This window comes from Bufo bufo, chromosome 9 (assembly GCF_905171765.1).
Source record: "Bufo bufo chromosome 9, aBufBuf1.1, whole genome shotgun sequence".
Taxonomy (NCBI): Eukaryota; Metazoa; Chordata; class Amphibia; order Anura; family Bufonidae; genus Bufo; species Bufo bufo.
In genome coordinates, this window is record NC_053397.1 from 89,906,032 (window position 1) to 89,926,788 (window position 20,757).

At 44.7% G+C, this 20,757-nt stretch overlaps 1 protein-coding gene across 1 annotated transcript in view; it reads right to left on the minus strand.

Moving 5' to 3' along the window:
• STXBP3 (syntaxin binding protein 3) overlaps nucleotides 1–20,757 on the minus strand; it is a 65,594-nt gene that overhangs the window by 21,945 nt on the left and 22,892 nt on the right. The window contains exons 9-12 of the mRNA XM_040407429.1: nucleotides 18,934–19,058; nucleotides 8,244–8,348; nucleotides 2,327–2,384; nucleotides 1,496–1,561 (exon numbers count right to left, since the gene is read on the minus strand). Coding sequence (XP_040263363.1) covers nucleotides 1,496–1,561; nucleotides 2,327–2,384; nucleotides 8,244–8,348; nucleotides 18,934–19,058 — 354 coding nt within the window. The remainder of the gene's footprint in view (nucleotides 1–1,495; nucleotides 1,562–2,326; nucleotides 2,385–8,243; nucleotides 8,349–18,933; nucleotides 19,059–20,757) is intronic.

The window sequence follows — 20,757 nt, forward strand, 5'->3', positions numbered from 1 at the left end:
AGAAGCAATGAAAAAAATTGCGAATCGGACATTTTTCTATATATTTTTTTTACAGTTCCGCCATTTGGTGTATTGGAAAAATATTTTTATATTTTAAAAGTACGGGCGATGCCCATGATGTTTATATATATATATTTTATTATTTATGTGTTTATTTATGTATTTAAGAAAAGGGGGCGATTTAAATTTCAATTTTTATTTATTTTACATTTTTTTGTACTTTAAAAAAATATATATATTTGTAGCCCCTGTAGGAGGTTACAATGTCTAATACTTAGTTTATTTTTATAGATTACTATACTCCCATAGGGAGTATAATAATACATGCATTGCTGATCTATGTTGGCCTACCACCTGTTGGCCAACATAGGAACTGCAACTCTAATATGCTGGGTCTCTTCAGAGAGACCCAGCCTAGTAGAATTAATGACAGTTAGGCCTATTGCACACGACCGTATGGCTTTTTCAGTGTTTTGCGATCCGTTTTTCACGGATCCGTTGTTCCGTTTTTTGTTTCCGTTGTGTTTCCGTTTCTGTTCCGTTTTTCCATTCCGTTTTTCCGTATGGCATATACAGTATACAGTAATTACATAGATAAAATTGGGCTGGGCATAACATTTTCAATAGATGGTTCAGCAAAAAACGGAACGGAAACGGAAGACATACGGATGCATTTCCGTATGTGTTCCGTTTTTTTGCGGACCCATTGACTTGAATGGAGCCACGGACTGTGATTTGCGGGCAATAATAGGACATGTTCTATGTTAAAACGGAACGGAAAAACGGAAATACGGAAACGGAATGCATACGGAGTACATTCCGTTTTTTTTGCGGAACCATTGAAATGAATGGTTCCGTATACGGACCGTATACGGAACGCAAAAAACGGCCAGTAAACGGGAAAAAAAAACGTCCGTGTGCAATAGGCCTTATCCCCGATTGCTGCATGGGTCTTTCACCCTTTAGATGCTGTGAACACACTTGAACGGGTGGCATATTTAAAGGCCGTACATGTAAAGGGTTAATGAGCAATCCTGAAGAAAGGTCATTAATATTTAAATCCCACTGAACTCAGTTACCAATTAGGAGAGACATTTACATCCTTTTAGCCATGTAATGTACCTGTAAGAGTATGTACACACGTGGCGGATATGCTGCAGATTTTCTGCCACAGTACAGATTGGAAGATCTGCAATGTATTAGGGTACCAGCAAGGTGGACAGGATTTTACTAAATCTCATCCATATGCTGCAGATTTGCTGACCCAGCATGTCAATTTATGCAGCAGACTTTGATCACAGATTTGCTATGCATGCAGCGTAATCCTTGGCAAATCCAGAGGCAAAATCCAAATGTAACACAAGCAAAATCCTCAGTAAAAATTCTGCGCTGTGTGGCTGACCTCCGAAATCTCAGCTGCCCGCTCCCAACCATAAGAGCAGTACAGGCTTGTTACATGGTTCAACTAGATTTATACATAGAAATGGTCTCTTACCTTGCTTATTTGTTTTCGGATATGAGGCATTTTTTTCATCAAGTTAGATAAGTTGGAGATACTTAGCTGTATAAAAAAAAAAAAAGTCTGGCTTAATTATCTTAAATATCAGAGCAAGTCCAGGATGCAATGTTTGGAAACGATAGTGTACACTGCACAGACAACATCATATCATAGTCCTCCCATTATCCCTCCTGGCCACTCTGCGTTATGTCCACTGCAACAGACATCTATTATCCAGAAATCCTCCTATATTTGGCGGATTCCTGGTGCAGATTGCAGCTCATTGGCTAGTTGTGCCACAATCTGCGACTTTTCCCCGCTTACACCAGGTCTAAAAAAGCCGGTGTGGCGTGGGCCCGATATAGGGGTTATTAAGACCGGCGTCTAAAACGCAGGTCTTAATAAATGACCCCCTATGTATCATTGCAGGCAAAAGACATGACACTGAGCTGCAACAAGGTGCGAGTAGTAGTAAGTGTAGATGAAACTGGAGTGTTCTGCTTAGGGCTCATGCACACAACGTGGTTTTTGTCTGCATCCAAATTTGCAGATCGGATTTGGACACATTCACTTCAATGGGGCCGCAAAAGATGCAGGCAGCACACCAAGTGTTCCACAGCCCCATAAAAAGATAGAACATGTCCGTTTTGTGGACAAGGATGGGACATTTCTGAAGGAGAAAAAAAAGATGGTGGCAGACTCTTGGCCAGTATCCGTGTTTTGTGGATCCGTGATTTGCAGACCGCAAAAACACAAACGGCCGTGTGCATGAGCCCTGAGCTATGAATGAGCAGAATGTCCACACTCCCAATTTTGCTTATTTTGTACCTTTCCTTCTGTTTCTTTTTTAGTGGAAGAGATTTCTTTAACGAGTTTAGGAATTTCTCTGTAAAATAAATACACAGAATATTAGAATTCTGTCCGTCTCAGCAGAAGACAATACAAAGCTTTAAACTGCAATTCACACAGAGCTCATCTCAGGACAGGCCCCGACCTCATCCCACCTGGTGGTCAGACCTATGGGATCATAAGAAAGGATTCTGGGAATCCTTTCTTATAATATTGCTGTGGATTGATGTCCTCTCCCGGGCAGTGTGCACCTGAGTGAGTGCTGGTTTTTCCACATCCATCAGACCTATGGGATCGGCAGCGCTGGCTATCCTACAGTTTTCGTAACTCACATACAAGTGCATGGGAGTTACCGAAACAGCGTAGCACATTGAGTTACCCTATTTCCATAACTTCCGAGATGTTCACTGTCCTACGCCGTTTCCAAAATTCACATTCACGTGTATGGGAGCCATGGAAACAGTGTACATAGCCCGCCTCTTGGCTAACAACCTTTCGGCTGCCGTACCCAGGTACAAGGGGGTTGAATGGGCCCCATTTTAGAGATAGGTGAAGGTCCCAGAGGTGGGGCCAGAATCTATTAGCAATCTATTCTATAGAATATCTAGAGGATGTCAGAAACAGGAATACCACTTAAAAGGGACATTTCCATAAAAAAAAAAATAATAAGTTATCACATATTAATAACTTCCAGTCCTGGTTCTTTAATTTGCTCTTTGTTTGGACTTTTAGCACAGCAAACAGCCTCAGTCAGACCATTAACTCTGACCACAGAGAACTGCCTGTTCAACGGTCATGTCGTTATCCCTCACAGCAGCAGTAAACTGAAACTTGCATTACCTTTCTATAAAGGAGTTTTATTTGTGTGTCGAGTGCTACAGAAGGACAGTTTTCACTGGCATAGTACTGTCTAAGGGCTCATGCACACGACCGTTGGTGTCTTGCGATCCACAAGTTGCTGATCCACAAAACACGGATATCGGCCTTGTGCATTTCACATTTTGCTGAATGGAACATTGCAGACAATAATAGGACCCATCTTGCAGACATATGGACATGGAATGCACACCGTCATTTCCGTTTTTTGCAGCCCCATTAAAGTCAATGGTTCTGCATACGGGCCTAAAAAACCCTAAAAAAAAAAACGGAACAGACGTGCATGAGCTACAAAAATACCCCTTTATGGACACATGACATGGTACTTAAGGACACATGACGTACCGGTACGTCATGAATGGTTCCGATCACTGCCGCTCGGCGGGCGGTGATCGGAACCCGGTGCCTGCTCAAATCATTGAGCAGGCACCTGGGGCAAATGCGTCAGGGGGGTCCTGTGACCCCCCATGTCGGCGATCGCAGAAAACCGCAGGTCAATTCAGACCTGTGGTTTTCTGCGTTTCCGGGATATTCGGGTCTCTGAAGACCCGATAACCCGGAACAGGATGGTGATGGTGGTGTGATTTCACTCCACCAATCACCATCCAGCGATCCTGAGTGGTGATGGTGACATCACCACTCAGGATCGCTTTCTGATTGGTCTGTGGGCGGTCCGGCGGCAGATTCAAAAGAGGCAGGCGCTCCTCTCCTCCTCCTTTTGTGTTCCGGAGCTGGAGGAGAGAGGAGCTGCCTGCACGTGTGTCTGCCATCGCTGCCAGCACCCCCAGGACCCGATCTCTGCCCCCAGGACCCGATCTGTGCCCTAGCAACCCCCATCAGGTACATAGGGACAGCACAGGGAAAGTTTGGTTTAGGCAGGGAAAAAAAAGGGAAAGTTAGTTTCTGAACTTTGATTGCATCACCCTAAGTTAGGGTGTCTGGGGTCCACAGCACAGCTGTGTGACCCTAGACCCCCCAGGGGTGCTGCCACTTATCCCCCCACTACTCCACCACTACTCAATGTGACACGTGCCCCGATCATCCGGGCCACTGCATTATTGGTTGCTTCAGGGAGTATCACACTTCCATGGAGTACTAAATTTATATCCCAATTTAGCACTGACATCGGATAAAAAAACTGGTTCTCAGACTTGAGACACCCAAAAAAAGAAAATAATTTATTAAAAGTAGACATATTAGGTATTGCCGCGTCGGTAATAATCTCCTCTATAAAAATACCCCATGACCTAACCCCCCAGAATAACATGGTCAAGGAAAAAAAAAAAAAAGTGCAAAAAAAGATTTTTTTTTGTCACCTTACATAACAAAAAGTTTAATAGCAAGCGATCATAAAGTCATATAGCCCCCAAAATAGTGCCAATAAAACCATCCGCTCGTCCCGCAAAAAATGAGCCCCCACATAAGATAATCGGATAAAAAATAAATAAAAAAATGACACCTAGACTTTAGAGATACAAAAATTTTATTTTTGTATCAAAAAGGATAATAGTCAAAAACCTAAATAATTGTAAAAAAAAGTAGACTTATTAGGTATCGCCGCGTCCATAAGAATCTCCTCTATAAAAATATCTCATGACCTAACCCCCCAGATTAACACGGTTAAAAAAAAAAAAATCAAAAACGGTGCCAAAAACTCAATTTTTGGCACTTTTCCATTTCAATTCGTTTTTCCGGTAACAAAACAAGGGTTAACAACCAAACAAAAGTTAATATTTATTACCCTGATACTGCAGTTTACAGAAATGCCACATTTGTGGTCGTAAACTGCTGTATCAGTAAAAGGGAGGCCGCAAAAGGAAAGGACCGACATGGTTTCTGGAAGCCCGATTTTGATGGCCTTTTCTATTGACACCATGTCCCTTTTGAAGCCCCCCTGATACACCCCTAGAGTAAAAACTCCCTAAAAGTGACCCCATCTAAGAAACTACACCCCTCAAGGTATTCAAAACTGATTATACAAACTTTATTAACCCTTTAGGTGTTCCTCAACAGTTAATGGCAAATGGAGATGAAATTTCAGAATTTCAATTTTTGGTAACCTTGCCTCACAAAAATGTAATATAGAGCAACCAAAAATCATATGTACCCTAAAAATAGTCCCCCAAAAAATGCCACCTTATCCCGTAGTTTCCAAAATGGGGTCACTTTTAGGGAGTTTCTACTCTAGGGGTGCATCAGGGGGGTTGAAACAGGACACGGTGTAAATAAACCGGTCCATAAAAATCAGCCCTCCAAAAACCAAACAGCGCACCTTTCACTCTATGCCCCGCTGTGTGGCCGTACAGTAGTTTACGGCCACATATTGGGTGTTTTCTGTAAACGGCAGAGTCAGGGCAATAAAGATACAGTCTTGTTTGGCTGTTAACCCTTGCTTTGTTAGTGGAAAAAATGGGTTAAAATGGAAAATTTGACAAAAAAATGAAATTCTCAAATTTCATCCCCATTTGCCAATAACTCTTGTGCAACACCCAAAGGGTTAACAACGTATGTAAAATCAGTTTTGAATACCTTGAGGGGTGTAGTTTCTTAGATGGGGTCATTTTTGGGTGGTTTCTATTATGTAAGCCTCGCAAAGTGACTTCAGACCTGAACTGGTCCCTAAAAATTGAGTTTTTGTAAATTTCTGAAAAATTTCAAGACTTGCTTCTAAACTTCTAAGCCTTATAACATCCCCAAAAAATAAAATATCATTCCCCAAACAATTCAAACATGAAGTAGACATATGGGGAATGTAAAGTCATCACAATTTTTGGGGGTATTACTATGTATTACAGAAGTAGAGAAACTGAAACTTTGAAATTTGCAAATTTTCCAAAATTTTTGTTAAATTAGGTATTTTTTGGTGCAAAAAAAATAATTTTTTTGACTTCATTTTACCAGTGTCATGAAGTACAATATGTGACGAAAAAACAATCTCAGAACGGCCTGGATAAGTCAAAGCGTTTTAAAGTTATCAGCACTTAAAGTGACTCTGGTCAGATTTGCAAAAAATGGCCTGGTCCTAAGGTGTAAAAAGGCTGTGTCCTTAAGGGGTTAAGCATGTGTAAAATTACATAATTTTTGTCGGCAAGAGTAGTGCATCACTGTTCTTGCTGTGAAACTGACTAAAACCCAAAAGTAAACCAGTCAGGACATGTCAAGGTCTGTTTGAAAACAGCCCTAGCATAGCTTTCATGGCACCAATGTGAACAGAGCCTTACAGAGGGGGTTAACTGTAATTGATGACCTATCCTCTGGATAGGTCACCAGTATCTGATCAGTACGGGTCTGACACCCAGGGAAACTGCCAATCAGTTTGAGAAGGCCCTAGCGCTACTGTGAGCGTCGCAGCCTTCTCTCTGCTTACCCTAGGTCAGTAACGTCATGACTAGGGATGAGCGAATGTACCATCCAAAGTCGATTCGCTGAAACTTCATTTCAGGATAAATTCAAAGTTCCCGTCTGAAAAGTATTAGAATGTATTGGCTCTGAAGAGCCAAAGTTATTACTTCGCGAATTCGGGCAAAACTTTGTTCGGTACCTTGGAACCGAAGTGGTACCTTGGAACCGAAGTGGTACCTTGGAACCGAACCAGAGTTCTGTACCAAGGTTTTTTACAGTAATAATTAATCCCCGACGTTATTAAACAAAGTCTTGCGCGACTTTGCGAAGTAATAACTTCGACTCATCGGAGCCAATACATTCTAATACTGTACAGAGCGGGAACTCCATACAGTATTACAACAACGTTTTTAGCGAAATGACTTCAGATGTACCATCTAAAGTGGATTCACTCATCCTTAGTCATGACCATTAGTCATGTGGCCTGGGCGCAACTCATCCCCATTCACTTGACTGATGGTTGGGACGTCACTGGCCTAGGGTAAGCAGAGAGAAGGCTGTTTCGCTTACAGCAGCGCTGGGGCCTTCACAAACTGATCAGCATTTTTCACTCGGTGTCAGACACCCACCGATCAGATACTGATGACCTCTCATCTCTACAAACAGATAACCCCCCTTTAGGGAAGTTTCAGCTGGCAGACACCCTATTTTTTCCCCACCAAAATAGAATGGAAAACAGAGGTTGCCAATTCTAGTCTGAAATTATTCTATTGTGCAAATGTGTTTAGAAAAGTCGCTTGTACAATTACATATTAGTATAAGTAATTAAAAAATAAAATAAATTTAAAGGCATTCAATAATAAAGCAATTTGTAAAAGTGAAGAAAGGAAAGAGATTTTCCTTTTTTTAAGGCTGAAAATGAATGGCGCATACACAGGATTTCAATGTGGACAGCAGTGACTAGAGATGAGGCTCGATTTAACCTGAAACTGTGTAAAAAAATAAATAAATAAATAAACTTTTGCTCGGGATTGAAGATCTCTGCCAAAATCCCGCACGTGGTGACGTAATCTCGCACCGTGTAAGATTTCGCTCCAGAGATTCAAGCAAGATGGTGGCGGGCCGCCCATCGCAAACAAATGGAGGCGGTAAGTTTGATTAAAAAAAAATTAAATTGTTAATTTTACACAGTTTTTACACTCGGATGCCGCGATCATGTATGAACACGGCATCTGATGGGTACAAAGACGGGGGTGGCGCTAATGCAGCTCCCTGTCATTGCACCCGCTACTTACAAAAAAATGTGCTTTGTGATGAAGTAATTTGCCACAAAGCAAATTATTTTGTAAAATTCGGGGAATCAGCCGAATTAAACTTTTTAATTATTCGCTCATCTCTAGCAGTGACATCAGAAACGCTGGTGCTGTCAATCAGGGTACAAGCGAGGCGTTAGGTGCGGCTTGTAAGCGAGACTGAGTATTTGACAGGAATGGGACTACCCTGTTGGCGCCTAATTTTAATAACAGATAAAAGTTGATTTTCTCTGGAATGAAGATGCTGTGAACACCAAGAAATGTACACGTTGCTAAACGTCCTGCCAAGCACTGAGAGCCATTTGTCATCTGATATACTCTCTTAAATCTTTATGTAGGCAGACAGGTTATAAGATCATACATACTCTAAGACATCAGCAATGTGTCTGTGACGGATTTTCACCCATAGCTCATCTGACTCATCTAAGCGACCGTCCTTGTCCTTAGATGTGGCACCATCTGGTCTATACCTAGCAGAAAACAGAATGTAAATCATTAGTCTTTTCTAACCAAACATTCGGGAATCACAAGTAGCTCTAGATGGTAAAGGCTGAAGACAGTACTGTCCACCAATGACACTAGACATGGTATTGGATTCCTAATGCCTTGCACTACAATGACAATATGGTCCCGCATGGCGAGTCTGCGGTGGTTTTTCCACAGCGGATCTGTTTGAAATCAACCATCACAAAAACTGTCCAAAATTATCAGGTTTTTTTTTACAGTTTTTGTATCACAAAAGTTTGAAAAACCTGGTTAAACTACAGAACACATTAACATGCTGTGGATTGAAAACGGCAGAGCACGTCAGTCTACGCGGCAGGATTTTTCCTGCCCATAGAGGACATTTCTGAAGTTTAATCCACTTTGCTAGTACTGTAAATATTGCCGATTTACTACACACAATTCCACCATATGTGGTCATAAAGTTATAAGTATTTCACTGGCATCGATATCTGACCCTCCGGTCACAGACACTTGATACTACATTTAGCACTGTAGAACTGAACTTTGCACCAGTATAACTGACAGGAAACACTATTTAACCCAAATTTCCTTGTTGTTTAGTTTTTATTCTTATAATTTAACAAATGTAACATTTATTTTATGCAGCTGATTTTGTTCAGTAATTTAAGAATGTGTTTTATATACCGTACTTTTGCATTTTAAAGACCATATCAGTTGGAGTGCAATTAAATAAAACATCTGCAACAAATTTACTGAAAAAATTGTTAGAATATTTAAAAAGAAGAAAAACAAAACCTGCAAAAATGCCACAAAAGAAGAACCAAATGACTGAACAGAAAATGCTGTCTCAATCAAGGCTTTTTAGGGTACGTTCAAACGGGTACGTAAAAAAACGGCTGATAAAAAACAAGATTTTTGTACTTACCGTAAAATCTGTTTCTCTTCTGTTCATTGGGGGACACAGACTTGACCTTGGGTATAGTTGTTGCCACTAGGAGGCGGACACTAAGCCCAAAGGTGTGAGCTCCTCCCTTCAGCTATACCCATCCTACAGGGACTAAGATAATCAGTTATTGCAAAAGCAGTAGGAGAAGAAAGACGAAACAGGAAAGCCAAACTATATACAAACCCAGAACCACACAGGCCAGAAAAGGTCCGTAAACAAGAGAACGGGTGGGAGCTGTGTCCCCCAATCAACGGAAGAGAAACTGATTTTACGGCAAGTACAAAAATCTCGTTTTCTTATCCGTATCATTGGGGGACACAGGCTTGACCATGGGACGTTACAGAGCAGTCCCAAGGGTGGGCATACCAAATCAGAGAACCGCCGTCTGCAAAACTCTACTCCCCAGAGAAGCATCAGAAGACGCAAAAGGATCAGGAAAGGCGACAGACATGAAAGAGCCGCGAGTTCAGACACCCTACGGATGGAAGTGATTGCCACCAAAAAGGCCACCTTGTAGGACAGGAAGTGAAGCGACACCTGCTGCAAAGACTCAAACAGTGAAGACTGGGGAGCGTTGAGCACTATATTAAGATCCCAGGGATTCAACGGAGGACAGAAAGGGGGCGCAGCATGCGCCACCCCCTGCATAAAAGTCCGAACTGCAGAAAGCGAAGCAAAGTTCCGCTGAAAAAGAATGGAGAGAGCAAAAACTTACCCTTTAAGGGAGCTGAGAGCCAGCCCCAAGTCCATGCCCGACTGCAGGAAAGACAAGAGTCGCGGCAACGAGAAACAAACTGGAGACAGCTGATGAAGCTCACACCAAATAAAATAGGACTTCCAGGGGAACCTCCAGGCGTCTCTTTCTCCTATGCTGTAGCGCTGGCCAATCGCAGCGCTCAGCTCAAAGCCTGAGAGGTTTTTTTTTCTCTCTCAGGCTATGAGCTGAGCGCTGCGATTGGCCAGCGCTACAGCATAGGAGAAAGAGACGCCTGGAGGTTCCCCTGGGTGGAGCCTAACTATGAAGATACCGGAGGCTATACCGGGCGAACGGAGCGGCGCCCAGGTATAACAGTAAGTGCAGGGGGATCCCTGGGCGCCGCTCTACATGGCTGTATAGTTAGTTTAGATGTTTTATTCTGGTGAAAGGTCCTCTTTAATACGGCGGCCTCAATAGCCATGCCGTTAAATGTAGCGGCCCAAAATTCGGGTGGAAGATCGGTCCCCGCGACAAGAGGTCCTCCCGAAGAGGAAGATGCCAGGGTTAGTCGGCGAGGAGGGTGACTAGAGATGAGTGCCACACTCGGCGTGGCCAATCGGGGGCCACGAGAATGGTGGAGAGACCTACGGACCTGATCTTCCGGAGAAGATGCGGAATGAGAGGAAGAGGCGGGAACATGTAAGGAAACTTGAACTAACTCCATGGAATCACTAAAGCGTTGCACGCCAGGGCCATGGGATCCCTCGACCGAGTGGCGAAGTCCCCGACCTTGTGGTTGAAGCGAGAGGCAATGAGATCCACGTCCGGCCAACCCCATCGCTCGCAGATGGCTAGAAAAACCTGCGGGTGAAGAGCCCATTCGCCGGGATCGAGACGCTCCCTGCTGAGGAAGTCGGCAATTCAGTTGTCAACACCAGGGATGTGGACTGCCGACAGCGCCGGAACAGGATTCTCCGCCCAGCTGAGGATCAGTGGATCAGGGCGCCGCCCTGGTGATCGAGGTTCGCCACAGCCGTGGAATTGTCGGACTGAACTCAAACCGGACGTCCCCAGGGATGGTCGGCCCAAAGCTGCAGACAGAGAAGAATCGCTCTCAACTCCAGAATGTTGATTGGGAGGGAGCGCTCCTCGCGTGACGCCTTGAACGGATAGATTTCCCAACACCCCCCCCCCCCCCCCTAACCCCGGAGGCTTGCGTCCGTTGTCAACACCGTCCAACAGAGGAAGGAACGAGTGGCCTGATGTCAGCATCGGGGAAACCAACCAACACCTGAGGGCCCGGCGGGTCGGGGCAGAGAGACGTATGGGCCGATCCAGGGAGGCTAGGGAACGGTCCCAATTGGTCAGAATGGCTCGCTGAAGAGTCCTAGTATGGAACTGAGCCTAGGGAACTGCTTCGAAGGCAGAGACCATGTGACCCAGAGCCCGCATGCAGTGACGAATGGGAAGTGGACGGGGCCGCAACAAGGGAAGAATCTGAAGACAGAGAGTGGATAGCTTCTCCGAGGGCAAGAGTACCTTGGCCTGAAATGTGTCTAGCACTATGCCCAGATAGGTTAGCCGCTGCGATGGATAAAGACAGGACTTCTGCCGATTCAGGATACATCTGAAGCATTACAGGGTGTCCAGGACTATGCGCAGGCTGTCCGCCGTCGCCCGGAATGACAGACCTTTTACCAGGAGCAGAGCCATGACCGCTGCCAGTACCTTCATAAAGACTCTAGGAGCTGCGGCCAGGTCAAGCGGGAGGGCCACAAACTGGAAGTGAAAGGGACCCACTGCGAACCAGAGAAATTTTTGATGACTGACGCAGATGGAAACATGAAGATAAGTGTCCTTGATGTCTATGGAGGACAGGTACTCCCCCAGTTCCATTGAAGCAATGACCGATTTCAGGGACTCCATCCGGAAGCGGCGGATCTGAAGGAAGCAGTTGAGTGCCTTGAGGTCCAGGATGGCACGGACTGTCCCCTCCTTTTTTGGGGATCACAAAGAGATTGGAGTAAAACCCCCAAAAACGGTCTTGCACAGGAACCAGGACAATCACTCCCTGCCACAGAAGTGTGTGAATAGTCTGAAAAAAAGGAATTTGTGGCAGAAGGAGAGGTCGGAGGAGGCGACTTAAAAAAAAAAAATCGGGACGGAGGGGAGGACCTGAATTCCAGCTCGTAGCCCTCTGCGATGACCTCTCTCACCCAAGCATCCGAGACGTGAGCCAGCCAGACATGCTGAAACAAATGAAGCCGCCCGCCCACCCGATCGGAGAGTGCCGGAAGCTGCACCTCATCTGCATGACGTCTTGGGGTTATAGGACTTGGAGCCCTGTTGACGGGGACGCCAGGAAGGGCGAGGTTTGAAGGAAGGCTTGCGCTTCTGATCCGGGGCAGACTTGTCGGCTGGCCTCTTGGGGCTGGAAAAACTCTGAAAGGGGAGAAAAAGAGGCTTACGCTTTTTTGACTTGTTGAAACGAACCCTGTTCTGTGGTAAATGAGTGCTCTTACCACCTGTAGCGTCAGAAATTATCTCATCCAGGCGCTTACCAAAAAGTCTGCTGCCGGTAAAGGGGAGGGCCATCAGGGTCCACTTTGAAGCATTATCTGCCGCCCAGCAGGAGAGCCATAGGGTACGGTGAATAGCCACAGACAGGTCTGACGAGCGGGCCATAAGCCTGGCCGCATCCAGAGAGGCTTCACAAATATAGGCCCTGGCATGGGAGAGCTGCAGGGCAATATCGGCCAGTCCCCCAGAGGGGACCCCCAAGGAGAGACCCTTACATAAATTATTTGCCCACTCCCCCAAAGCTTTGCTCACCCATGTAGAGGCAAACACCGGTTGCACTGCTGTGCCCACTGCTTCAAAGGAAGATTTTGCAAAAGCTTCCAGTTTCTTATCCCTGATAGAGAAAGAAGCCCCATCCGCCATTGGCAAGATAGTATGTTTAGCCAAGCGGAAAACTGGCGGGTCCCCTATAGGCGAGGGCGACCATTTCCTAGTCAAATCCTCCGGAAATGGATAAGGCTCCATTCACACTTTGTTTCGCCCGAGACTTCAGTGAATTACTACTGTATTCACATCTGCATATTTAAAAACATTTTTACCAGCCAGTACCAAAGCCCACTTTGGATTCCGATTATAAAATGTTTTTAAATAAGCAGATATGAATACAGTAGTAATTCACCGAAGTCTTGCGAGACGAAGTTTGGCTCTACGAAAACAGCACTAACCACAAAGTTTTTGAGCGAATCGACTTCTGATCTATGATCCTAAGCTCGATTTGCTCAAGCCCAATTATGAGCCCCAACAGTGACATCAGTATATATTAATGCTCTGCACAGTGCCTACAGTATAAATAATGCCCTCTGTAGATATAATCCCCCCCAGTGACATTAGTATATATAATGGACCCCTGTTGTGCACTCAGCACTGCCCCAACCCCCAGATGTGCTACTAAAAATAAAATTAAAATAATTTTCTGAGTGCTGTGACGTCAAATGATCACGCTGGAAGTGCCAGGCCCTGCTGCCTCCAATGCGGATAAAGTGCTCCTTTGCGTGCTCCTTTCAGGTCCACTGATTTCAATAGGATCCGTATGGCTGTCAAAATGGCCAAAAATAGGACATGTCCTATTTTTGGACAGATAGTATTCACGGGCTGTTAAAAAGATAAAAAATATAAAAAAAGCCCATGTAAATCCCCCAATAGGCTGCAATTGTTCTGAAACGGCTGCTGTTTTATGTTCTGTTCATGCATATCATATTTTATACACGTTCCATCACCATTTCGTTAATCAATGTTATCTGATAATTTGGCCACTGTCAGACACCATTTATGTAAAAATAAATAAAATAAAAACTCTCCTCTCATCTACCTAAGTGTACCCATGATAGCCCTGTACCCTGTATAAGTGAGTAGCCAACTGCTTTATCAAGTTATGTATAGGAGCCAGTAATTGCTATAGTTCTGCAAGAAAACATCATCACTCTGGTTGGATTTATTTGGTTTGAGACGAGAACGCCTGGGGTCTTAACATGTTCACCAAAAAAACACAGCTTTTCCACTTAATTTCAGCGATAAGTTGGGGGTCTACACACCTGGACCCCTAACAGATCAAAACTTCTGAAATGTCACCAATATCAGAAGTTTTCTGTAACTAGGGGTACACTTTAAGTGTGTGAACAGTAGGGGTGCACCGAAATTTCGGCAGCCGAAAATATCGGCCGAAAATGCACCTAATCCACTTCGGCCGATATTGTTACATATCGGCCGAAAATATGGGGTGTGGGATTTGTCACCCACCATCTGCGGGCGGGCGCCGGGCTGGCGGTTTACTTTGTCACTGCATCTTTATTTTACCTTACAATCGTGAGGCTCCAGTAACTAACAACTCTGCAGGCAGAGCGGAGGCCGGCGTAACGTCACTTACTCACGTGACGCGCCTGCTCCGCCTCCTTCATTCATAAAGTGGGCGGAGCAGGTGCGTCACGTGAGTAAGTGACGTTACGCCGCCCTCCGCTCTGCCTGCAGAGTTGTTAGTTACTGGAGCCTCACGATTGTAAGGTAAAATAAAGATGCTGTGAGCAGCAGGGCCGGGGCTGTTATGGGTAGGGGGGATCGGTCTATGGAACTGCTATGGGGAGGGGGGATCTGTGCACTGCTATGGGGAGGGGGGGATCTGTGCACTGCTATGGGGAGGGGGGATCTGTGCACTGCTATGGGGAGGGGGGATCTGTGCACTGTTATGGGGAAAGGGATCTGTGCACTGTTATGGGGAAAGGGATCTGTGCACTGTTATGCCCATAACAGTGCACAGATCCCCCTCTCCATAACAGCGCCACCCACAGATCCCCCTCTCCATAACAGCGCCACCCACAGATCCCCCTCTCCATAACAGCGCCACCCACAGATCCCCCTCTCCATAACAGCGCCACCCACAGATCCCCCTCTCCATAACAGCGCCACCCACAGATCCCCCTCTCCATAACAGCGCCACCCACAGATCCCCCTCTCCATAACAGCGCCACCCACAGATCCCCCTCTCCATAACAGCGCCACCCACAGATCCCCCTCTCCATAACAGCGCCACCCACAGATCCCCCTCTCCATAACAGCGCCACCCACAGATCCCCCTCTCCATAACGGCGCCACCCACAGATCCCCCTCTCCATAACGGCGCCACCCACAGATCCCCCTCTCCATAACGGCGCCACCCACAGATCCCCCTCTCCATAACGGCGCCACCCACAGATCCCCCTCTCCATAACAGCGCCACCCACAGATCCCCCTCTCCATAACGGCGCCACCCACAGATCCCCCTCTCCATAACAGCGCCACCCACAGATCCCCCTCTCCATAACAGAGCCACCCACAGATCCCCCTCTCCATAACAGCGCCACCCACAGATCCCCCTCTCCATAACAGCGCCACCCACAGATGAATTTCATTCATGAAAAAGAATTATTAATAAAATCATTAAAAAAAAAGTATTTTAAAAGTATTTGGGCAAAAAGGCAGTTTCGGTTTCGGTTTCGGTTTTCGGTCAAGGGCATCCTGAATTTTCGGTTTCGGTTTCGGACCAGAATTTTCATTTCGGTGCACCCCTAGTGAACAGATTTTAATGGTTTTCAAAATTAAATTGTGGCTAACATGAAAACGTGCAACTAGGTGAGCTGCGTAGTGCCCCTTACCCCAAAGCCTTGATCAAATTATAGTTTGTTCTGTGCGAGTCAGGTTTATACTTGATCATTTTAGCAGTTGGTTATATGACTAATTTCAGAAGGGAGCAGGGTTTTTTTTTTTGAATTACTGTGTAATGGGGACATAATTCAAGGATGGTGTTTATATATGTCATAAGTACATACACCATAGCCACATTCATTAAAACTCATGTTTTCCCAATTTCTGTAATGCAATCCCAGTACACATTCCTGCTCTTCAGTCAGTTAGAATCACAACCAGGGCCGTCTTTAACGCGGGGCAAAAGGGGCAGCTCCTGGGGGGGCCCAAAGCAACTGCCTCTTGAGCCCCGCTGGCCACTGGAGGACCTTTCATGGGTCCATACTTTATTAACTAAGTAGCAGGACGTGTAGGACATACATGGGGGATGTCCCTGCACTTACTATTACTTCTGGGCGCCGATCCGTTGCGCCGCTGTGGACCCCGTTACTTAGCATACAGTGCAGGAGAATGTAACGGGGGCCACATTTTTTTTTTTGTTAGTACAATTAGAGCAATACCAAATTTATGTAGTTTTTATTGTTTCTCTACTTTAAAAAAAACAAAAATGATTCTTCGCATTGGCATAATTTGACAGCCATTTTTTATTTTTATATAATTGTGTTTTTATTGAAATAAAATGCAGTGTGTACAGATCACATATCCGAGGTAACACAGATCATACATCTGGGATCTAAGGCAACCAATATCTCTCAGATACAAATAAAGGCCAAGCTTCCTGTTGTATTCAATCATTTTGAAAAAAGAAAAGACGGGATGAACTTCAACAGTGTCCCAGTCTAAGGAAGACGCTCTTAGGCTACATTCACACGTCAGTATTTTTTTATATCCCGATTTACGGCCCGTTTTTAGTGGATCCGTTGTTCCTGAAAATGTTTCCGTATGTCATCCGTTTTTTGCGGATCCGCAAAAAACGTAAACATGTATAAATTTTAATAAGCAAATAAAGTTGTTTGGATTTCTTTGAAAAAAAATAAAAAATAAATAATTAAAATGTAATTTCCAGGAACGGTATCCGCATAAAACGGATGACATACGTAATGACATCCGAATGTCTTCCGTTTTTTGCGGATCCATTGACTTTGTATTGTACCAGGATCCGAATTTTGCGGAAAAGAATAGGACATGTTTTATATTTAAACGGACATGCGGAACGGAACAACGGAAACATTGTGCTGTCCGATTTTTTCCAGGACCTATTGAAAATGAATGGGTCCAGATCTGGTCCGCAAAAAACGGAACAGATCAGGAAAGAAAAAACGGACGTGTGAATGGACCCTTAAGGAGATGGCTACAAAGAATATCAATTGTTTTTAAGTTTCTGTCTACAGACAGAGTTGTGCAAGGTCTTGATTATTTTGCCTGGTAAGCTGGTGTTATTATTATTATCTTAGGGTACATTTTTTTTGATCCCTTATTTTTATTTATTTTTTATTTTTGGGAGATGAGGGAAGGGGGTAAGGTAAAAAAACTAACAAACAGCAAATTAGACATTTTATGTCAGTTTTCCAGTATGGTATTCACCACACATGGTGTGCCCAACTGATCGGAGCCCCCTCTCTCTGTTTAACAGCCCTACCGCTATAGACTGCAGCGTCTGAGGGTTTAAACGACCGGACTGACTGGAGTTTTCTACCATCTTGGTCACTGCGGCTGGGTGCCAGCTTCCGCATATTACACACCCACTGCATATGAATCTGGCTCAGCTCATGAGCCTGCTCCGTACATTACCTGCACAGTTACCACATGGTGTGCATTACGGTTAAGGCTACTGTCACACTGGCGTTTCTGGGTCTGCCTGTGAGATCCGTTTCAAGGATCTCACAAGTGGCCCAAAACGGATCAGTTTAGCCCCAATGCATTCTGAATGGATAAGGATCCATTCAGAAGGCATCAGTTTGGCTCCGTTCCGCCTCCATTCCGCTCTGGAGGTGGACACTAAAACGCTGCTTGTGTAGCTCAATAAGTTTGGTCTAAATTTGGATTTTTAGGAGGGTCATTCATTAACAGATATATGCCAATTTTTGGCATATATCTGTCACAGATTTGTTCCCAATAGGGATTTGCGGCGAAAACTTTATAGCGAGCATTATTGAGTAAACGACCTTTATATTGTATTAAAGGGGTTGTCCAAGTTATATTTATTGGTGACCTATCCTCAGGTCCGACACCCGGCACCCCCGCCGATCAGCTGTTTGAAGAAAATGCGCGCGCCTTGCCAGCGCCGCCTCCTCTTCACTGTTTACCTTCTCGCCGTTGCATCTGCAGCGGTGAGCAGGTGTAATTACACCCAAGCAGTCCCATTCATTTCAATGGTACGGATCGCTCCTATACAAGTGTATGGAAACGATCCATCCCATTGAAATTAAATGGGACGGATTGGGTGTAATTACACCTGCTCACCGCTGCAGATGCAACGGCGAGAAGGTAAACAGTGAAGAGGAGGCGGCGCTGGCAAGGCGCGCGCATTTTCTTCAAACAGCTGATCGGCGGGGGTGCCGGGTGTCGGACCTGAGGATAGGTCACCAATAAATATAAAACTTGGACAACCCCTTTAAAGAGGCTCTATCACCTGGAGAGCAGCCAATGGCATCAAGGGTGACGCTAGGGAGGCTCGTCCCGACTGCCATTGGCTGCTCCCGCCCCGACACCAGATGTTTTCATCAATGTGCAGGGAGAAGCAGCAGCGGCGGTGCGGGGACCAGGAGTGGCGCCGGAAGCATGGCAAGTATACTACTGGTGAGGGGCCCGCCACATGTGTGTGTGTTTGGGAGGTTGAGAAATTGGATAACCCCTTTAATGGTTAGCTGTGTGGCCTCGTATAGGAACTACATATAATGGCAGAATGTAGGTCTCCTGATCCCTTTTTGGCACTCCAGAAAGAATTAGATGAAGCAGAGAAGTGGCCATGCCTACATTCAGCTTTCTCTGTGGTTTATGGGAGTAGTGAAACACTCATCTGTTTCACAAATTCATATAAAGTACAACGGTGAAAGACACACTTTCTGGAGTGCAAACTGGAGAGAAGGACAAGTAAGTTCCTTTATTTATTTTTTGTCTAATCTGAGGTCTTAAGAAAATTGGGGGTCTGATCAAAAATATTTCCGCCTCTAAAACCCTAGGTGTGTCTTATGGTGCAGGAAATAGTCGGAATGATTTACAGAAAATAAGTGAATGGTGGTGCACTTACTTGTAAACATCATCCTCAATAGGCAGAACATCATATATCATGGCTTGGAAAGTCAGTTCATGCAGCACTGTAGACACCGGATCAAATCCCCGGTCAAGTATAAGTAACTGAGACTGAGATTTCTCCTGTGTGAGGAAAAAAGGGGTAATGTGGACAATATTCTACCAGGCGTTTGTAGCTTGAAAACAAACCAATTAAAGCATTTTTTGTTGGCCTTGTGTGCAGGGCTTCCAAAGGGCTGTACCCATGTACTTTTAACATGATGTCATTGGTGACACCGGTCATGATGACATGTAAATGATACATAAAATGCAAGAGACCTTCTAGAGATGTAATAGAATCACTATACTAACTTATAGAAAATCCCGTCTAATCTTGGTTTTAATAGTTTTTGTTCCATGCCATGGACTGATTTCTGGATATATTGGGGCACATTTACTAATGTTGTCTAAAGGACTGTTAGACCAGGTAGTCATGAGATGTGTCAAATGTATCACAGTGGAGCACATCCTGCATTAGTTAGACACTTTCTTACTCACACCAGCTCAAGACTGCTCCAAATTTACACCGTATTTTGTGGCAAAAACCTGCCCCATGCCAACTCGGTCATAGTTTACAAATCCACCTAGCCACACCAGCTTTTCTAGACACTTTACAAAAGTGTCCAGTGAGATACAAATGTCTAAAACAGTAAAGCAAGCCTCCAGGTGAAGAAAAGCAACTCCCATTAACGGGAAGGAACAGAACACTTAGAGTGCCCACATTTTCATCTTTTAACTGCAGATCCACCAATTTCCAGGCCCCTATCCTGTCATCCAAATGACGCTTTGCTTCTCAGACTACCTGGCGCATACTGTACATTTGGTAGCCCAAGACATTTCCTGCTGCACTTGGATTGGCCAGTTTGGCCACTGCTCACCAACCCAAGAGCTGGGCTGCACTAGATGGAAGTGTCTTGGGCTACTGATTGTGAGAAGCATTGCAGCCATTGTGGATGGCAGAAGAGAAGCCCGACAATTAGCAGATCTGCAAGTAAAAGGATGAAAAAAGCCATGTAAGTGTCCTGTTCCTCCCCTAGTTAATGTGACTTTAATTTCTTAAACTGGAGGGTCACTTTAATAAATTATGCACGTGGCATGTATGCCAGAATTCTGGAGCATTTTGTTTAGTAAATCTGCCCCATTGTAATGGGATATATCCAGGTACCACCCTGTCAGGACCTTGCTCCTAAAATACATCACCACAGGATTACTGTTTCATGCCCTTCTCAATATAGGGGGGAGAAAATACTGCGCAGTGTGGGCACTGCATGCCACTCTCTGTATATGTACAAGCTTCAATCAATAGGATGGTGAGTGGTCATCTGTGTGGTGCCTGAGAGGACACTGCACGACTCTGGTAGTCACGCACTGCTCTTTAGGCCCTCAGATAATATAGGGTATAAGCTCTGCCTGTGTTCCTTTATTGGTATATTACATGGACATGTTAGTTACAAATCAAGTTAGGCTACTTTCACACTTGAGTTGTTAATTCGGGTACTGAGATCCAGCAGAGGATCTCAATACCGGAATTAAACGGATCAGTTTTGATTTTGTGCATCCGTTCAGTTAGGAAGCAGTTGTGTGAAATCAAACCGGAAAAAAAAAAATTATCCGTCACTAAATACATCGAAATTAAATGGGTGACGGATAAGTTTTTTAGGCTCCCAAAAAGAAAAAGAAAAAAGAAAATGGAATGCTGCCGGAACGGAAGACATCCTGATGCATCCTGAACGGATCTCTTTCCTTTCAGAATGCATGAGGACTAAACAGAAACTTTTTTTTT